Here is a 20,893-nt window from a genome sequence, read left to right as displayed (position 1 = left end):
TAGTATTTAAGAACGACTGCGTGTAAAGTCAGAATGCAACAGAATTGAGCATAAGCAGCATTTGTTCTACAACCAAACTACTTGCTGTTAAACTCCTTGTTATATTTTGTAATGATAATTGAAACATTTTTCTTTAAATCAAAAATTGAATATGCTAAATTGTTATTATTATTATTATTATTATTATTATTATTATTATTATTATTATGATTATGATTATTGTTGTTGTTGTTGTTGTTGTTGTTGTTGTTGTTATTTGTTGCTAATGTTTAATTAGTTTTACCTGAAACAAATGGTCATCAATATTATTTGAGAGTCCACCACTGGGGTTAGAAATAGAACAGGACTGTTAACAGTTTTAATATGCACTTGATGTCCTTCAAAAGAAAATATAATCCATCGAATATAAAGCCACATTAATGCAAATCATAAGTTTTATCTTCTCACACTTATTTCTAAGTGCGTTCTAAGTACAGAATGTCCATTCATATCATATATCTGTCTTTGATCAACCAAAGAATGACCAGTTGTTCAGTAACACTTATATTGTGAATACATGGCAAAAACTAAGGTAAATAAAAAAACAAAACCAAAACGCAGTACTGTTAAAAAAAAAAAAAAAAAAAAAAAAAAAAAAAAAAAAGCCCAAAAGATGACACAAGATGTCGCAAAGTGTCGTAAAGGAAACGCAGGCTGGCTGGAGACTGACGCCCCCGTGCGGCTTTGAATGAATCTACACTTCTGTAGTCGTAGCCAGTGTACAGACGACCTGCTGGGTAAACAAGAGTGGATGCCTCGGAAGGCAGAAATGGGAACTTCGTCGAGGGCTAATAGTGAGAATTTTCCCTTTTATCACACCTAAAAATCACAGGTTGGTTTCTCTACCCCTGAAGATTTTAGTAGATATGCTTGCGAGTCGAAATGTCACAGTATAACCGTGTATTCGCTCAGTGAAGTGGGACTAGCGTTGATGTTAGCTTAGCTTGTAGCATTCCGGGGCCCTTGGTTTCTGCTTGTCGGTTCAGCTCGTAACTGTGTTGTCACTTTCACAATTCCTGCCTCGGATCGGGATGTCTACGTAGAGGCCTGTCCGTTTGTAGTTGGGGTAAGCGTTTAGATGTTTTTTTCGTCTCCGCCGCGTGACAGTATTTTCTCCCCCGGGATTTAACTTCACATTTTACCAAACGGACGGTGACACATTGCGGAACTTAAAAAAGGGACTTAGACCCTGGTACGTCCTGTCTTTGTTGTCTTCTGTTGGGGCTATGTTGTCAGGCTAGGTGGCTAGCTGTCCACTCGGGGTGTTTTCCCCTCGATTGTCACCGGAGTGATGCCGACGTAAAGTTGGTAGGGTTTCCATTTCGGCGCATATTTGCCTTTGTATTAACGTCAGTCCGTCGGCCCTGTCAGTTTAGCTCGGTTTGTGGGGCACTGGTCGGATTTAAATCTTAACTGTGAAGCCCCGTAGAAATGTTGCCCTAGCCTCCGCTCACTCTGTCAGGATGCGGTGATCCATGTAGTTTCGAATTTGCTTGTGTGGACAGAGATTAGTAATCATTTGCCTGAATATAATGTACGTGGTGTGTCGTTTGCAGTCCTTTCTCAAGTCATACTGACCGTTTGCTTCAGAGGTTGCGACTCCCCCGTTCCATTTCTGCTCCAATCAGCTGCCATTTGGTTCGTCCTGTCCCACTAAAACCCATCTCGGTGATGTCGTGCGGTGCTATTCCTGCGATGTTTGTATGATCGAGCCCCGATTCTCTCAGTACATTTCCTTCTCGGAGTCTTGATCTTTGAGGCCCCCTGAAATCACGCTCGTCATCGCGCACCTTTCTGTGTGGGTATCTGTTGGACTCTGCGGGCGTCTGATCGCGTCAGAAGTGGAGAATGAAGAAGGAATCGACCGTACGCGGTGGCTTTTGCACGTCCATATAGAATTTCTTGTGGCTTCCAACACCTCGGAACAACATGAACCCCTGCATTATTCAGTGCAGTTTCGTGCTTTCATAGTGGTATGTATGCACAGTACCGCTGATGTGTGTCGGTTTATTGAAACGGCGCATTATAGACAGAAAGTGAGCGTAATGATATTCACCATATGAACCAGTCCAGAGCTGTGCTTCATCAACTCTGTGCCCACTTTGCGCGCCTGCCTTGATGAAGACGACTAACGCACTGTGCAGCTTGTCCTGAATCTTAAAAAAAAAATAAAAAAAAAAATTTAAAGCATATATTGAAACTGTTCTGCTGGATCTTGCCACAGCTAGAACGCAACATATTTTCATTATTTTGGAACACTATAGGCAATAGTAAGGAGAGAGTGAGGAAAACCAGTGCCAGTGTATGCACATCATGTTATGAATTAGTTCTAAAATGTGATCACTGCCTTGTGGTTTCATGTAGATGCGTATGCATTTTAAGGGCGTAATTGGCTATTGCCAATGGTCATTTTAGTTGTGTAAGTGAATCTAATAGCATGCTATTTATACAGTGGCATGTTAATAGGAATGCAATAGAATAACTTTATTTGGCAGTGGTAAACAAGTCCATTTTCATGATTTGTTACATGAGGGGATAAAGACTTCCTCTTATGTGTTTTTATTTCAGTGCACAATGTTGTTGTGTTTTTTTTTTTTTTACTGTGCAATAGTTTATCAGTGATTGAAACCACGGAGAGGCCAGCTCTTCTCCATTGTCACCTCTCAACTCTAAAACCGGTGTGTGCTGGCGGACGGCGCACTGAGCCATGTGGACTGTGAAAATATGCAGGAAGCTGCCGTGCGCATTTGCAAACAGACGTTTTGTTGTGTTTACCAAGCGTCTGTCAGTTTGGCAGCGCTGGAATTCAGCGTTCTGGGAGATCGTGCGCTGCTGCTGAAAATTCTACCGCCACAAAATATCTGTGGGTTCTTGAGGGGTAGTGACAGGTCCGGGCAAGTATAGAGGGAACTGTCCCCAAAGTCACGACAACACACTCACTGGCTGGGTTTTGTTTTGGCATGCTTTTATTTATGTATTTCTTTTTTCAGAATCAACAAAGAAACCCGATGCCTGTCTTTAATCTGCGGGCTCTGAGCTGTGCAGTTGCAATATGTCCCACCCAACAGGCGCCAGAACCACATTTAACACTCCCTTTTATGAAGACACAAATGGGGCTCCTTAGGCCTATATTTCATTAGTTTCCCTATTTAACATATCGGTGGACAAATACTTTCATGCTTGAAACAAAGCACTTTTATGTTTGACACTTTTTACCTGCCTCCTTTGAACCAGATGCAACGAAATGTAATTTCAGTGCAGTCTTTCCACACACGTCCTTCTAATGAAAATACAGCTGTCTGTCTATCTAGACTTGTTGCTCCCTTGGAAATGGCTTTCATTAAAAGAAGAAATTCTAATGTTAAATTGTCTTTTATCAGTAAAAAGTGTTCACTTGCAGTTCTTATGTCGTCGTAATATTTGACACACAACCAAACGGTGAACCAGCCATGTCCTTGTGCTTGCTCCTATTTCTCTTTAGCCTGTGGAGCTGTCCGATGGTCTCTCTCCCCCACCCCCGCCAGCTTCTCTCTCACCCAGTTTTTCCCTTCATGTCCCCCATAGACGCCTAGGAACCACTGCAGATGCTCTTGTTTGCCCTTTGAGGACCGACCCGCCACCATGAAGAGTGAGGTGCCGTCTGAGGCCCCCAGCAGACAGGAGAATCTGAAGGAGCCGCTGGTCAATCCAGAGCCCATGGAGGGCTACCCCAACAACATGGAGGTGATCGGGAAGGTGGGCAGCGATTTTGAGACGCTGTGCGAGCCCAGGCACCTGCCCCTGAGGGACACGGGAACTCACAGAGACTCCGAGCGAAGCCTCTCGTGTCGCAGGAAAAGGAAAGGTCAGCAGGCGGGGCCGTCGGACTGCTCGCTGAAGGAGGACCACATCAGCGAGAGCTCGCTGGCCCCTCAGCGTCCCAGGGTGCAGCTGCTACAGCACCCGAGCGAGGACGAGCGCAACCGCGAGTCCTCTTTCAGTGACTGCGCTTCCTCCCCGTCCTCGAGCCTGCGATTCGGGGACTCGGACACTCTGAGCTCAGAGGAGGACAAGGAAGCCGGAGCAACGGGGGGCCAGCACAAGGCCCCCGCGCTGACCAACGCCGGAACAGCGGCGGTCGGCCTGCGCTCGGTCCTGGGTCGAACTCGCGCGAGTCGCAAGTGGGTGCGCTCGGGCACCGAGCCGGTGCTGCTGAAAAGGCCGTGCCTGAGCAGCCGGCGGCCGCTGCACAGGAAGCGCTTTGTGAAAACGGCCCCCGGAGGGGCCCCGCGGACTCAGAAGCAGAAGGAGCGGCTGCTGCTGCAGCGGAAGAAACGCGAGGTGATCGCTAGCCGGAAGTACGCTCTCCTCCACAGCACCAGCAGTTCCAGTGACGAGCTGAGCAGCGACTCGTCCCCCTCCTCTTCCACCGAGGCAGAAGACGAGCTGTACGTGGATGTCAGCAGCACCAGCAGTCAGCCCAACAGCGCTGCGGCTGCCACAGGTAATTAGCAAACCGCAGCGCCGGTCCTGTCCGCTGTTCGCTCGTGGTCTCTGCATCGTCTAAGGTTGTTCATTTCTTTCTCCATCAAAACTATATACACTCACAACTCTTGTGGGCCACAGGGGCCGGGAGAAGCAACGAGAATCAGACATTGTGTGCTGTTCGCATTGTTGTGTTTCGCTGATAAACTGTGGGGTAATGCTGGTTCAGGTCAGCAGTTCCAGAATCATTTCACACCAGGTAATCTTACTGGCAAGTAATGTGACCCTCAGATTTGCATCATGAGTTCATATTTTGTCTTTGGTTGTTGCTAAATAAATACCTAACCGAAAGTTTACAAGAATCAATCCTATAAAGTAGCGTCTTAGCTGAAATGTGTTCATAAATAGAAGTAGGTAGGTAGGGTTTCAGAACGGATATGCTCATGTTGTTCAGTACATCCAGCATGGACTCACTACAAGTGTGAACCGACAGTGTTGACTGGCATGCACGGAAATCAATCATCAAAATATGGCTCATATTTGCCATTCAGAAACAGCAAAAGAGAACAGACAGAAATAATAACATTAAATGGCCATATTAGTTTTGATGTGATTTTTCCCCCTCTATAAATTGTTAATCTAGATTCCTGGTAGGGTTTTTTTTTTTGCTTTTGTCTTTGAACAGGCTCTGGCAGCCCTTAAAGCTGCTCTCCTCGGGTTTTCAGATCCCCTCACCCTGAAGAATAGAATGGAAACTGAAGCTCTGCACCTGTTTTTTTTTTTTTGTTTTGTTTTTAAAAAGCAAACTTGCACTCTTAAAGTGTACCTATTTTAGTAACCTTGCGTTTTCAGGTTGAATAAAGAGCCCCGCATTTTTAACTGGAACCTGTAAACCTTGGAATATCGTTTCTGCTCCTGTAGCCATTTAGCCCCGGCAATGCTTTAGATGCTACGGCCCCACGAGAGAACAGAAAGTTAGCTGTGCGCTCTGTGGTGGGAGGCAGGTGGGAGCAAACTCTGTGGCTGCCGCTCGCAGCACTGCATAGAAACAACAGGTCTCAGGGGGAACCCAGGCCTTTTGTTTACAGCAGGGGCAAGTGATGAAAGCGGCTTCCTGAAGGCCCCAAGTTGGAGCAGGTGTGTGCGGGAAGGCTTGGAAACTGTTTGATGGCACACAGTTGCACCTCTCGCAAAACATAAACAGCTCATTTAGCTGCAAGTCACCAGTCACGTTTGCTGATTAAATACAAGTTTAAATTCATCAATGTTAGTTGTTTTTTTTTTGTTTTGTTTTTTTTAGAAGAATACAGCTATGAATATATTGGCAGTGCCAACGCTCCCGTATGATTAAGAGTTGGAGGGCTGGTGGTAAATGGAAGTAGCATCAGTCACTGAGCACACTGTTTCCAGTGGCAAGAAAGGTTCTGTTGTTTGTGCAGCCACGAGCGGGCTCCACCGGAGTGTTAGGCACCCCGTCTAGCCGAGGGTGCTAAGCAGCAGTTCTCAGGAGGCTGCTGGGAAACAAATCCCACTGGGGACGTCACTGACTTGAAAAAGCTCCGAACAGCGCACTCAGAAGCACAGCTCACAATATGGAACCATGAAATATCGTTCATACGACCATCTGCATTTGGCTAATATCGATATCTGGAATGGATGAAACAGGTGGTTTTTGATGTGCTGCGTTGAGCATTTATCCATTTGATCATGTGGCTAATGTGGTTCCGAGAAGCACAATCATTAGCTGCGGTTCCAGTGACCTCCACACAGATGAACGCTACGAGCAGATAGTTGACCTGGTGAAGGAGTGACTGTTTCAGGAAAACTCCCTCATTATTTCTTCCGGCCATGTTTCACTAAACTGCCGTGGAAATACTGCAGCACTTATATAGGTCTCATGATGTGCAGCGGAGTCACACGGCATTCTTAAAGACGTGTGTGGGCTGAGATATTTTTAAGTATTACAAGAGATTAAAAAAAAAAAACGTGGCCATATTAGATTTGAAGCGTCTTCAGGTGTTGGAATCACAAATAGAAAGCCACGAAATACATCATTGACAACAGTCAGCCAGCGTGAAGGGACTGATCAAAAGTAGCCAGACTGACTTCTTCCACCGTCGATTATCACAGTGATGGCTGCCACTGTGCACTCCGTACAAGGCCAAAAATGATTTCAAAATAAACTTGCGTGTGGAAATGAGTCAACCGCTGTCACACCTTGAAATTGCGACGGATGATTAGCAGCAGCAGCAGGCACGAGACTGTAAGCACAACTAAATCTGTAATGTTCCAGATGCAATCATCTCTTCGGGAGGCCACTCAAGCTAATGTGCACAGAGCTTTTTTGACTAAATTTGTTTGAAGGCGATTGAACCCATCCAGGAAGAAAGTGTCTTTGTTAAATGGTCCTGGTCGGTTTAATTGCAAAACGTTTACAACACACTGGGCTAATTTTTCATTAGATGTGTGAAATAACAAATGTGTTAATCAAAGGCTGTTAATAGTATTTATGATTTGAATTGAAGTCAATGATTATCAGGTTTTCTGCCGTATGTAAGGCTTCTAATTCAAGCTAGTCCGAGACACTAACGATAGTTGTCTTCACCAAACCACCGGGGGGGGGGGGGGGGGGGGGGGGGGGGGGGGGGGTTTGGTTTGCCATTCAGTCCTGCCTGCTTCTGTGTCTAGTCTACCTGATCAAAGATGGGGGGCTTCCATCCTCGGCGTCGAAACAACGCGTGTCAGCCCGCGTGCTGGTTTTGGGCGCTATACTAAGCCGTGCAAACCGCTGTGCCCAGGTGCCCTGGATGAGGATGTGGTGGTGATCGAGTCGACCCCTGCTCCAGCGCCCCCTGTCCCTGCCAGCGAGGAGATCAACGTCACGTCCACGGACAGCGAGGTGGAGATCGTCACGGTCGGAGACGGCTTCAGGTGGGCAACCGACGGCTTTTCACACACGTTGCGTGCGACTTCATTGCACTTTGACTGGGTGGAAGAAGACGGCGTAAGCAGCATGCCCAGTTCACACCATCACTGTTCAAGGTTCTGTATTATGCAAACTTGACTTTGCCAATGTTTCCTCATAGCCAGCTTCAAGAGCACAGGTACTGGACGGATCGCAGGCTCTGTTGGATCTCTTGGAATTTGACACGTTTCAAATTCCAGGAACAAATTCCCATCCTGTTCTTTAATTTGCTTGTGCATTATGTAGAGATTCTCATTTTGCGGGTGACACATTCTCTCTCTTTTTTTTAATCTTCGTTTTATTTCAACAACATAATTAGCTCCTCTGCTTCTCAGCAGCATGTAGAGGGGGTACCACCGTGTAGAAATATGAAACAAATGCATGCAAATCATTATGTGTAATGGACTTTTTTTCTTTTCTCAATCATTTTGTGGTACGACAGTCCCTTGAATCACATTTCCATTCTGCTTTGATTGCTTTTGTCCTCCCTACCATTATGATTCTGTACGTTTCAAGCATATATATTCTGAAAGCCTGGCACGGTGGTGTGAGAGGCTGGATTTGTGCTATATTTATTCCTATATATTCGCTTGTTTCCGCTCAGTACAACGATGCTTTACATTTTCACGCACTGCCGTACAGTTACGATGCCGCTGCCTTTAACCCATGCAGAGCAGAGCGGCGCTGTAATCCACACGCAGCATTGCTGCACACGCTCGCTCCTCCCGGTCTGCGGCTTTGTGGCTCACAGTACCCTTTTTTTTTTTTCCCGGAGCAGCTTCGGCTTCGCCCAGACGCCCGTTCCCCTCAGTGTTCCTGTTGACAGCGCGCTGTTTTCCTCCGTCACCCCGGGAGGCCACGGCGGTAAACAGATATTTACCAAACAATCCCGGGTCAACTTAATTAGCGCCTGCGCTCTCCCCAGCGGTTTGGGGCTCGGCCCCCTGGGGTCCATCAAGAGATGAAGGTTCTGGCCAAGCAGATCCCAGTGCATCCCACCGCGCACCAACACTAACCACTCCTGCCTGCACTTTTTGGGGAATTTTTGCACACGTGCAAAACAGCACAACTTTAGCTTCTTTTTTTTCCCCTTTTTTTTTTTTCTGCAGCGTTAATAAGATTCCTCCTCCGTTCCACTTGCATTGTACATCGGTCTCAGAGGAAATTTAAATGGGATGAAGATGGCCTAAGCTAATGGGAATCCGTCTTATCACAAACAGCAGAAAGGGCAACGTTCCCCCGCTCACCCTCACACCCTTCAGTGTAATAAGAGCTGAACTGCTTCATAGTAGTACAAACGTATTAAAGAAACAACATTTTGTATATGGCAGCCTGTGAACTCTGCAACAGCAAATTATAATAATAAGAACATTTGGAAATGTGTCAAAGGGATGGAGAGGTGGATGTACTTTATTGATCCTTCATTGAAACTACACTGTTGCAGCACTGAAAAAACAGTACAAAAAATAAAATAAATACAGTAGTTGCAAAATACTCAAATCCTTCTATATACAGCAAAGTTCCAAAACAGATGTGCAAAACACAGTCAAATTGTGCAGAGGCAGACGGATAAGCAAGGTTTCCTAAACCATTAGTGCACTATTTGCCATTGAGTTCAGGAAAAAATGTCCAGAGCGCTATCTGTCACACAGCGGGGAAGAGTTATAGAGGGCAGAAGGGTAAAAAGGCACTTTATTTTCCATTATCCCCGTCCCCCCAATTAAATTTTCCATTGGTCCTTTTTATTTCAAACAGTTGTTAAAAGTAAAATATTTCTTTCCTCTATGTTTGGAACAGGCAAAGAAGGATGTGCGGTGGATTTCCACCATTAAGCTTCCTCAAGCAAGCAGTAAAGGTTAAATATTAAGCGTAAAACCAATTCAAAGCTTTTTTATTGACCCTGGCTCGTTACATTACAGGTTATAAATGGAAGAAAGTGCAAACAAAAGAAGAATATCAAGCAGAAATTGTGCCGCTCGATTATTAATGTTGTTGTCGATGTCGTGTCACCATGATATCAACGGGCAGCCCCGTTGCCTCGCCGCTGCCTTCTTGCCTTGTTGTTTTTCCTTCCCCCTCCACCGGTGTGCATTTTCAACCCCCCGCCCCCCCCTCACAGGGAGCAGCAGTGAAATCCCCCAGCCACAAAGCTCCATGGTATCCGGCTTTACGGCACTCCCGCACACTCGCGAGTCTCGCGTCCCTTGTGCCTCTCCCTCCCTCCCTCCCTCCCTCCCTCCCCTCCCCCTCGGTCGCCCGGCTTTTATAGCACTGTGGGGGCAATGCAGTTATTCCCCAGCCTTTCACTCCAGTCTCAGGGAACAAGAGGTTAGAGCGACAAGAGCCTTTGAGAGAGAAAATTAAAAAGCAAAGGGGGGAGTGGAGGTGGGGGGGCAGACTGAAGGCTGGCTGAAGAGGCACAGGCAGTGTTAATACAACAAGCAGTACAGCGGCTGGAGGTTAAGATGCAGGCAGTGAATGAAAATAATTCCTCAGAAGAAAAAAAAAAATCCTGAAAGCTTGAAATTCACTTTGATCCTGTTGTCAATCAGATCATTTGTTGGTATTCTTGGACTCGGTATGCGTTTCCGTTCATGTTGTAACTGGAAAGCCTCCCAGTCAGACTGAAACTTCACACTAATCTGTCGGTTTACAGTAATGACCTGGAAGAGAACTTCAAATAAAACAATCACACATCTAAGCCCACCATCTTTAATTCACTGCGTTTTCATTTGCATCAGAGCTGAAATGAAAGACGTCCGTCCTTTGGCCAAGAGTTTTCTGTTGACGCTCCACTTTGAACTGGTTGTCATGACGGAATGTTTCGTCTCGGCCGCTTGCTGTGTCCGCAGGTCGCACTCGGTCGGAGGCATCGGCAGACTTTGGGCCAGTAGCTGTTCCCAGAATCGTCTCCAGGAGCCGCGTGGACGTCACAGGCTGTCCACAGTCATCCAACCGCTGCGTCAGAGCGCCGGGGAGGTGGTCGACCTCACTGTGGATGAAGATGGTGAGCACTGCATCTAGTCCACACAGCTCCCAAACCTTCTCGGCTCTCTGTCTGCCTCTTTTTAGCTCCGCTTCTCCGGGGTTGTTTCTCACTTACTTGCTTTGATTTGAAATGAGTGTGCTCGTTTTTTAGCAAGTTGCGCCGTTCAAGGCCAAATGTGATTTTGTAAGCACCTAGTGGTTGAAAAGCATACTGCAATCCAAGGATTACTGAGTCACTTGCTGTGCAGAGCGTTTCACCTGCGCCCCTTGTTCTCATGTTCAGCAGGAGATGACGTCGCCATTTGCTCTTATCAGCAAATTCCAACTGTGGTGCTCATCCTTGTATTCTCTTCCCTCTATAAACCCTATTTTTTTAATGAGCTGTGATATCATAAAAATCATTTAAAATCATAAAATTAACCAAGTACATCCATGTTCTTTTTGTTGTTGCAATACTGCCGACAGGTACGCCATGTTAATTAATGCTCATAACTAATCCTCAGAATATAGCTATTGCTTATGTTGATGTGGTGTCACATGTGCACGTGTGTGTGCTTTTCTGGCTGGGATGTTCTCTCGCCTTCACCTTCACTAGTGGCACTAATAAAATGAACGAGCGCCGAGTGTCTCCGTATTTGCATTTCTTTGGAGAACAAGGCTAAATCAATTTGGAAATATGAAAAGCAAATGGAGCAGGCGTACACACACACACACACACACTCATACACACAGATGCTAATAAGGTCTGCCAAGCCTGCGCGGCACCCTCGCACTACAGTCGACTCTGGCACTCTGGTGCTGTTTGATTAATAGCGGAGCACAGCGAGACCCCCCCCGCCCCCGGCAGCCGCTCATCTCTGAGAAAACACCCCCATTTAATTCAAGTTTCTCTTTTTTTTTAATATTTCTTTTCCGCCCTCCTGCAGATCTCTCAGTCGTGCCAACAACTTCCGGCAGCGTTCACCCTCAGACCGTCAGGTCGTCCTCGGCGTCATCATCCTACCATGCCTCTACCTCAGAGCTCAACGACGTCCCGGGTCCTTCCACGAGCTGCGCGGGCTCTGCACCTGAAAGTCTGCACTCGCAGCGGCCAGGCGCTTCGGCTCGCACGGCTACAGAGGGTAAGAGCCGTCTGACGTATTTTCCTGTTGCGGTTCTATGGGAAAAATGCTTTTTGGGCCCTATGGGATTTTTTTGCTGCAGTACCTCGAGTGGCCACTGGGGGAAATCCTATCGTCGGGATCCAGTCCTTATAATACATCCATGGCGTGCGCTCAACGGGCACCTCTACAATTTCCACTAAAACCCCAATCTGCTGTGATTTCTTTCCTCCTGCGCCCAGATGACAGCAGACCTGCTCTGTCCAGCACATCCGGAGAGACCGCCGGCGCCGCCCTGCCCCGCCTGCCCTCCTGCTGCCAGCAGCACTCCCCGTGCGGAGGGCCGTCCCCCGGTCACCTGCCCTTGAGCCACTCGCACCCCAGCTGCCTGCAGGCGTCGTCCTCCCAGCAGGCCGTGGGCTCGCAGCACGGCCACGCCCACGCCAACGCCCACCACTTTGTCCACCACGTCCATCACCCGGCGCCGCAGCCCCCCGGGACCCTCCCCTTCCAGGAGGCGAGCTGCCCCACGGAGCAGCCCGGCGCCCTGCCCGCCCCCTGTGCTGTGGTCAGCAGCGGCGGTGGCGGCAACAATAGTAGCAGCAGCAATACAGGCCATTATCACGACCAGGTGCGCCATTGTGTTGGAAGTTATGCCGCTTGTCTTTGTGCTGGTGCCGCTGGTGCGGCCGTGGGTCCGCTGCAGCGTGACGGGCTGAGGAGTTGTTTTGGTGATGCCAGTTCAGGCATGCGCAAACTACGGCCCGGGGGCTTTTAAGCTAAGCTTTTTAGTCCGGCCCGCCGAACTTGAAGAAGTAAATCATAAAATAGCCGTGTTTCATTGAGGAGTTCAATACGATGGGGTTTCAAAGACACAGATTTTGTTGCAACTCTTTATATATATTTTTTACATGCATGTATTTTTTTTTTTTATCAAACTACAAAAAAAAAAAAGGTGAGGAGTTGCTCACTAACGTCACAGCCCTGCAGTTGGGCTCACTTATGGGTTTCTCCTGCTTCTTCTGTCCGCACAGCAAACTCTGCCCGTGGACTTGAGCAGCAGCGGCGTCCGGAGTAGCGGAGGCAGCGGGGCCAGTTTCCATGGCAGCACGTCCGCCTTCGACCCCTGCTGCCCGGGCTCCACCTCGCGGCCCCCGGCGTTCGTTTCTCAGGCCACGCCGGGGCCCAGCCAGCCCGCCGCCGTCGACTCGTTCAGCTCCTCCATGGTGGCGCAGCCTCAGCCGCAGTCGCAGCCGCAGCCCTGCAGACACTACATGCATCCTTCCTGTGAGTGCCGCGTCAGTGTGCAGGGCGAGAACCCAAAATAGCGACGTGTTATGGATTTGCACGTTTTGATATTTTTGGTGGAAGGGAGCGAACGGTGGAAAAACAATTCTGTTTCTTTTAATGTTTTTGTGATTGCGCTTATGAGTGAAAGACAAATGTGTTCATTCGGAGGAAGATTTTTTTCAATAAATATCAAAGTTGGCCCCCAACTGTGTATTTGAGTTCGACACCCCTGATATACAGTGTGTTGATATCAAATTTTCAACTTTACTTGGCCAAGTCACCACCACTACCTGATGGTCACACCTTGACCGAGTAGAGTGCAGTAGTTTGCCAGTGCGAAGGTTGCTCAGACAGTTGCTCGGACTGCATTTCCAATCATTCACCTCTGCCTTCCTCCCCCCCCCCCCCCAGACGGCCCGCTGGCTCGCTCGCTGCACCACCAGTCCTCCTCCGCCTGCCCTCACTCCCACGGGAACCCCCAGCTCACGCCGCAGGCGCCCGCGCAAGGCAACTACGTCATCCCCCACGCCGTCACCTTCCACCCGCCGCTCTCGTCGCACCCCTCCGGCCACGCCGTGCCCCCTGCCCCTCCGCCCTCGCTGTCCGGCCACCACCTCTCCAGCACCAGCGCCCCGTTGGCGCAGCACCTGCCCGCCGACCACCAGAGCCTGCCGCACCACATACCGGCGCTCGGGGCCTCGGTGCAGCGGCTGCATCAGCATGAGATGCTGCAGAGGATGGAGGTGCAGAGGCGCAGGATGATGCAGCACCCCACGTGAGTTCAGCTGCTCTGTCGTCCTCCAGTCTCTTTAGTTTCTTCTCCCACTTCATTAACATTTTTTTTCTCTTGTATACATTTTTGGTATTTTGCATTTCATAGCATATAGTTTTCCACTCCCTTGTCTTCTGCATGCTATCCTTACACTGTTTGCCGCCAAATAACAACATTTCAATGCACTGTATTTGTTACATATACTCGTTACGTATACTGTAGGATTAACAATTAATTTATGAATACAGAGTGGAAATCCTGGCTTGGAAGTTTCCAAAGTGAATGAACCAGCCATAAGAAATACTCGCTAACAGATTCAAGGATGCACCTATTTTCACTTGCCATTAATTTGTTGATTTCTTTTTACTTCTTAATCATTATCATCTTATATAATTTATCATCCCTTTTTTTGTCTTTTGTTTTTTTTCTCTCCTTACTTTTTACGATATTTCAATGTTCTCTCCTTGTTCAGACCACTTATTGAATGATGTATGTTTAGATGTATTGTTATAAAGTATGATTAATAAAAAACAAAACAATACACAGCAGCAAAACAAAAATCTAATTTACTTCTCGACTCCTGCAGACGAGCGCACGAGCGCCCCCCTCCGCACCCCCACAGAATGCACCCCAACTACGGCCACGGCCACCACATCCACGTGCCGCAGACCATGTCTTCCCACCCCCGGCAGCCCGAGCAGAGAACTGCATGGTCGGTATCCTTCTCCGCAGCTTCCTGCTCCGCACACACTGACGGATGCGTCAGGTTCTCTCGCACGACGGTCACACACCTCTCCTTCTCTTTCCTTCTCGCCTTCATCAACAGGGAGCTCGGAATCGAGACCGTGGCCCCCTACCCTCCGTCAGGGCACCTGCACTCCCACCTGCATCATTATCATCCAGCCCCCAGACTGCACCACTTCCCCATCCCCTTCATGGTGAGTACACCGGCATACATTAGCATAAATACCGGGGGGTGGGGACGTAGAAGAGTGGAGAGGGGGGGGGGTCTTTTATTCAAAGTCTGGCTTCAAGATCAATGCTGTTTACAACACTGGTTATTTCAGGCATGGTTTGGTGAAACTCATGAATAATGGATCAGCAATTAACAGAGGCGTCATTAAGCATTTCGTGTGCACACTCGACAAATCTACAGCCCTCGAGATAGAGAGATAGATACTGAGTGAGCAGGGCTGAAATGTTTCTGCTCATTTTCTCCCTCTGAGCCCCAAACATTGTTCACCTCGCACAGTCACATCTCATTTATAGCAAAGAGGGGTAAAAAAAAAAAAGATATCTGCTCGTTTTTCCTCCAAGTGTGATGAGCACGTTCATTACTCTCACCGCACCTACCAAAGAATATGCAAGTGATTCTCTGTAAATTCGTTCCTTCACAGTCAACAGCCCCTCTGACAGCTTCTCAGATTCTTATCAGTGATGCAAAAAGATTAGAAATGGCAATATTTGATTTCAGGAGTTTTGCATAAAATAATTAAGTATGATCAGCAAGAGGACGATGTGCAGGGCTCCAGACTAAGTTTAAACTTTTAGGGGCACAAGCAGAACATCGAGGGGGGCAGTTTAAAATGGACTTGCAAAGCCAATGTTCACAATCCCTCTTATTTTTACAGTGTTACTGATAAATACTTATCAATAAACAAATAATAAAAAGTAGAAACTGTATTGCTTTAAATTCACAAACTTCTGATCTGTAAATAAATCAAAGGTTTGTCAGCAACAAAAATATTTTTAGTAAAGCTGGTCACACGTGTGCAAGTAGATGTAAAAAAAAAAAAATGTACTTGCCGCCACAAATTTTGGGGTTAAAATGCGACCATTGGGGCATTCTGGAGCCCTGGTGTGAGATGGTGAAGTAATAGTTCTGAGCTACTACAATCAACTGGTCCCGTTGGTTTTTACTTGGAATATTTTTAACACTAATGCTTTTTTTAAGAGGAAGAATAGTTGGCTTTAATTTCAAAACGAGTGGCCCGTCTTCAAGCCAGTATTGGTTAAGTGCTTCCATTTAAAAAAAAAAAAAAAAAAGTTGGACTGAGAAGAGTGAATAAAGAAACAAATAAAACATGTTGAATAAAATCAAATAATGCATCAAAAGAAAAAGAACACAAGTGCATGATTAAAGAAAAACAAACAATTGTTTTCTTCTGTCACACAGCACACTGGCATATCTGAAGTGACCTACCCACACATTCGGTACATCTCATCTAGAATGACTGGCTTTGGAAGAACCTATGAGGTGAGAACTGTTCTAATTAAGAGCAGGCTTTGCAAGGAACCTAACGAGGAGCCAACATAAAGAAACAGCCATAAATCAGACATGAACAGCAATAAAGCGCACATAAATTTAGTGCTACAACCCTAAATAAATTACTTCAAGGGCATTGGTGAGTTTCTATTAAAATATCTTATTTTAATGACAATGAGAGTATGCTTTTTTAATTTAGAGGTCCTACACCATGCTCAGATCTTTTAGTTTCAATCCGAGACTTCACTGTAGCAGCCTCACAATTTATTCCCAAATTTACAGCCTCCTGTAAAAGTGAGTGTTTTGTTGTAGTGTTCAATCCACATATTTGGAAGGAGATAAAACAAGGTGCCCGCAATAACCTGGGAGAGGTGTCAGTGCTCTTTGTGACATCACAAAAGGCTTCCGGCACAAAAGGTGTAGACCAAATCAATAGAGGTAAAGGATGAAATTCTTTCTGAGGAGTTTATTGATCCTTTTTTTTTTTTTTGGTAGAATCTTGAACAATTCGGGACATTTTAAAGCTTTTTAAACTCCTTCTTCATATGTGGACTTTTGCTCATTTTAACACTTTCCAGCTTTTTTTTTTTTTTTTTTTGTTCCAACTGACAGTCGTGTTTGTGGCAAGCTCAGCTGTGTTGGTTTGTGTCGATTGCTCATCAAATTTGTCTCTCACCGTTTTGTCATTCCAGGACCTGCTGCATTTAGAGGAAAGACTGGGGACTGTGAACCGAGGAGCCTCTCAGGGAACCATAGAGAGGTGCACTTACCCGCACAAGTACAAGAAGGTGAGGGAATGGAAACACGTGCGCGCGTTTGTGTGCTGTGTGTGTGCTGCGTGTGTGTGTTCGCTTCTGTACATAATACGGCCAGATGTTGTGGATGCTGTCAGGTAGTTGTGGGTGTCTGCTGCAGTTAGTCCCGGGAACAGAGCTGCAGCCGGTCTTCCAAGGCTCATTTTCACATGTCTTCGTGTTTTGCCGGTATATAGCCAACAAAAAAAAAAAAATACCCGTAGTGTGTGAGTTTGCAGCTGGCTGGTGGGGGAGGGGGAGGGGAAAGGGGTTCCGTAGAGGTTTGCGAATGTATCTAAACCAGCAATCTTAATACCCTGCCACCCAATACAGAAGGTGTTGGAGAGAGACATTGACCCACAGTTAACCCCTGAAGCTTGGGCATCTATTGGGAAAAATATGCACGCATCCCCAGAATCGGTGAGAAATAATGAAACAAATCAATTTGGAATCATGTCTCTGCTCACGTGTACAGTAGCTGCTAGTGTTGTCTCAGGGGGGAATTCGGCTCTAAGAATGACTTGCTTTGGATAACTGTGATTTGTTTTTGGGTAAATGGCTAAATAACTCTTGTTTTCACCACTTAGATGATCAATTTTCTCTCTGTCCCCAAAGCAACGTAATGTTTTCGAACCCTGCTACCTTGTCTGTTAGGCTACGAAAGAGGATTAGGGCCACTAGGAGAGGAAAAAATATTACTGGAAGGCGATTTTTTTCATTTTGAGTTTTAACATGAAATTTCGTGAATAAAGTTTAAATTTCGTGAATAAAGTTTAAATTTCGTGAATAAAGTTGACGTTAAAAAAAGACAAAATTGCGTGAGTAAAATAGAAATTTCATGAATAAAGTCGATGCAAATAAAGTGTAGACTGGATGGATGGTGGATTAACCCAGGTACCCACAGTGAAAAGTAAACTGTCGAAAACAGGTGCATACCACAAGGTTCACCCACAGTAATCAAGAAACTGGCGAAAAGGAAGTACTCCACTAGACTTGCCTGCAGAGCCTTTCCACTTTATTCTCGAGACTTCACCATGACATTAATTGCAAAATTTTCTATTGTATTCTCAGAAATTTCGTCTTTTTTACGCCAGCTTTAATCTTGAAATTTCAACTTTATTCTCTAATTGGAAACTTGGAAAAAAAAAATGCTATCTTAATTTTTTTCTCTTCTTGTGGCCCTACTCCTCTTCCGTAATAGGCAGCATTACTGTAGATGTGTAAGCAAAAGTAAGCTGAGCAGTTGGATAAGTGCTGTGACAGAGAATGATGGATTAAAGTGTGACGGAGGCGTCTTTGGCGAGCGCCGCCTCCGCCGCCGCCACGCACCAGTCTCACGCCGGCACTGTTCTGCTCAAACAGAGGAAGCTGCACGGCAAGCAGGACGAGGACGAGGTTGCCGACGAAGACACGGAGGAGAAATGCACCATCTGTCTGTCGATACTGGAGGAGGGGGAGGATGTCAGGTAATGGCTGCCCCCGTGGGTGTTTGCCGCTCACACTTTTCAGCGTGCGATTACACTACAGAGAGCAGATCTAGGATGGCAGGTGTGGCTGTGTTTTTTTATTATGTCTCTTGAGGTATGTTTTTATCCCTAAAAACCCAAAGGTATAGTAATCAACAAGACCCCAGAGTCCCTTAAAATTACCAGCCTCATGAAACTGCATTTTTGGCACTCGCTCATGTTTTTTTTTTTTTTTTTTTTTTCCCCCAACCCCCGACACCCACCTCCAAAGCATTTTTCTGCCCTCTGTCGGTTTGAAAAAACAGTAATGAAATTTTGATGTCAAAGCAGTTTGAAGCTTTTTTTTTTTTTTTTTTCAGTAAGCTTTGAGTCGTTTGAACTTTTCTTTCTTCATTATTATTATTATTATTATTAATAATAATAATCTTGTTTTGATTTATATTTTCACATATAAATTGAATACCTCAATGTATATTTATACATATATATTTATAATATATGTATATGTATAAGCCAGTTCTCCTTGTGGAGATAACAGTTACAGAGTAAAATGAATCATTTTCCTTTAGATTTTTATTTTTTACCTGCAAGGATAAACTCAGTTTAATAAAACTAAAGTGTTTATTTGTTGAAGTGACGCTTCATTTCCTGATTAATTGGAAGAATGACACTCCTGACATAGGATGTAACTAGTGGCTATTTAGACTGGGCAGAATGCCATAAGCGCTCCCTGGACTGGAAGCCACGGTTGTGTGAGATGTGCACCAGACCGGTCAGTGTGTCAAAGGCAGGGCCGCCATTCTCTCCTCAACACGTCAGTCAATGACAAAGAAAACAAGATAGAAAAACCTCACAGTGTTGTGCATGTTGGGAAATTTAAATGAAAATGAAATTCCTAACGTCTCATTGTCCTCCCCTGTGTTTCCTGGCCAGGCGCCTACCTTGTATGCACCTCTTCCATCAGCTGTGTGTGGACCAGTGGCTCCTCACCAATAAGAAGTGCCCCATCTGCAGGGTGGACATTGAAGCGCAGCTGTCTGCCGAGAGTTGATGCCGTTTGTCGTTTCCCCACCCCCACCCACCCACCCACCCACCTACCACGCCCGCCCCTCCCCCCTTTTGTTGTCGAAAGGTTTAATCTGAGATCATTTTGAGTTTCTCTTCAGTGCTGCAGTCAACCAAAGATGGCATGAGTTACCTGCGCAGTTCTGCTACGAGAAAATGAAAAACCGAAAACAAAACACCTGACAGAAAAAGCATTGAGCCTAGAGTGCCAGCTACCACATATTAATACAACAGCGACAGAGTCTCCATTAAGGGTTCAAGGTTTTATTGTATTTATGAAGCTTTTATGTAGCTTTTGATTGTTTCCTCAAGTGTCATATTTGTTCTGTTTTCTCTGCATGTCTCCTTGCAATGCATTTCTTTGCACATGTTACACGGGCGCGACGCGGCCCAACAACTTTTGCAGGTGAGGTTCGCTGCGCTAGTAAAGATGCATTTTTCTGTAAAACCCAATGCCTTGCTTTACTAGAATAGAATGTCAGCCTCCGGTTTAAAAAAACAAAAAACAAAACAAACATTGCAGGATTCATTTTACCGATCATTGTATCCAATAGTTTATGTTTAGAAGATGTGGATTGTTAGTGAAGATGTTTTTTAAGTAAATCAAAACATTCCTGACTAGGGAAACATGTTAACAGGTCAGCTGCTGTATTAGGGCACACCCAGTATTTCTAGAGTGGAAAATAAAAAAACTCTGGTGTTCACATCAGTCCCAGAATATGCACATGCTTTAATATGATCACACTCCCCGCCCCTCCCACCACCACCACCACCACCACCACCATCATCATCATCTTCCTTGACCGATGTACTTTAGAGAAGCAGAAAAAGAATGTCACATCCTCACCTCTCCAGACTGTTCCTCCTAACCTGAACGATTGTTAGGGATCTGCTGTGAAGCTTTTATTTTGGTGGGGTTTCCTTCCCGCCTGCAGGCCGGTGACGGTTAAATCTGGGTGTCTGTAAGGTGATCTCAGGTCCACATGTGTGTCAGATATTTCACAACCCTGCAACCTGGGTTTGTTGTGATAGCGGCAGCGGCGTTGACTTTTCATTTCCTGTGTGTGTGCGTGCGTGCGTGTGTGTTTCACACACTCAGAGGGAAGTACACAGCTCCGATTTGAGATAAATACTTCTAGTTTGTCCTCACACTTCAGGCCCCTGTGTTCCCTTCCCTCCCTCCCTCCTTTTGTCTCTCTGTAGTTGGGCGGCTGCAGTTTTTTTTTCTGCCTGCCACTGAAAGAAAAACACTAATAACTGTCGACTAACTCACCCGCATAGACTTGCACAAGAGAGAAAAGGCTAGAAGAGTAGTTGTGAATAAGACAGTGCACTGAGGCCATGTATTTCCACTCTGATGAATATTTAAAAAAAAAAAAAAAGTAATTAGAAAAAAAAGATATTTTGAAAGGAGTGTTGAAATGCAGTACTTAAAGCAGGTATCCATGCATCCATTTACTTAAAAGGCGCCAGGATCATATTCTGTGGGATTTATATTAGTTTTAAAAAAAAATATTAATAAACTTGGATAACTCTTGAGGTTGTGTCTTGTCTTAATTTGGTCCTGGCCTCCTCTGATAATAACACCTGCTAATGTTCTGGAGTGAATTTCTACACCAGGGGTGGGTAAACTGTTCAACTGGTGGGGCCACAATGGTTTTAAAATTTGCCAGAGGGGGCTGGG

At 45.9% G+C, this 20,893-nt stretch overlaps 1 protein-coding gene across 5 annotated transcripts; it reads left to right on the top strand.

The window, feature by feature from the left end:
* Positions 1-665: 665 nt before the first annotated feature.
* rnf111 (ring finger protein 111) lies at positions 666-20,748 on the top strand. 5 transcript variants are annotated; one of them, XM_076024595.1, is made up of 15 exons: positions 673-833; positions 3,604-4,522; positions 7,302-7,434; positions 10,321-10,475; positions 11,383-11,577; positions 11,799-12,187; positions 12,591-12,843; positions 13,258-13,621; positions 14,205-14,330; positions 14,445-14,556; positions 15,795-15,875; positions 16,577-16,672; positions 17,012-17,098; positions 18,041-18,144; positions 19,078-20,748. In XM_076024595.1, exons 2-15 carry the CDS (start codon positions 3,661-3,663, stop codon positions 19,193-19,195), a joined length of 3,075 nt encoding a protein of 1,024 aa, XP_075880710.1. In that variant the 5' UTR covers positions 673-833; positions 3,604-3,660; the 3' UTR covers positions 19,196-20,748. The 5 variants fall into 5 exon arrangements, with proteins under 5 accessions (XP_075880736.1, XP_075880720.1, XP_075880729.1 ...); XM_076024584.1 differs by having other exon boundaries at positions 673-871; XM_076024605.1 differs by lacking the exon at positions 15,795-15,875 and having other exon boundaries at positions 668-871.
* The last annotated feature ends 145 nt before the right edge of the window (positions 20,749-20,893 follow it).

This window comes from Nelusetta ayraudi, unplaced genomic scaffold (assembly GCF_046127955.1).
Source record: "Nelusetta ayraudi isolate G7.1 ecotype Tasmania unplaced genomic scaffold, CSIRO-AGI_Nayr_v1 ptg000002l, whole genome shotgun sequence".
NCBI classification, from domain to species: Eukaryota; Metazoa; Chordata; class Actinopteri; order Tetraodontiformes; family Monacanthidae; genus Nelusetta; species Nelusetta ayraudi.
This window is presented reverse-complemented; position numbering and strand designations above follow the sequence as displayed.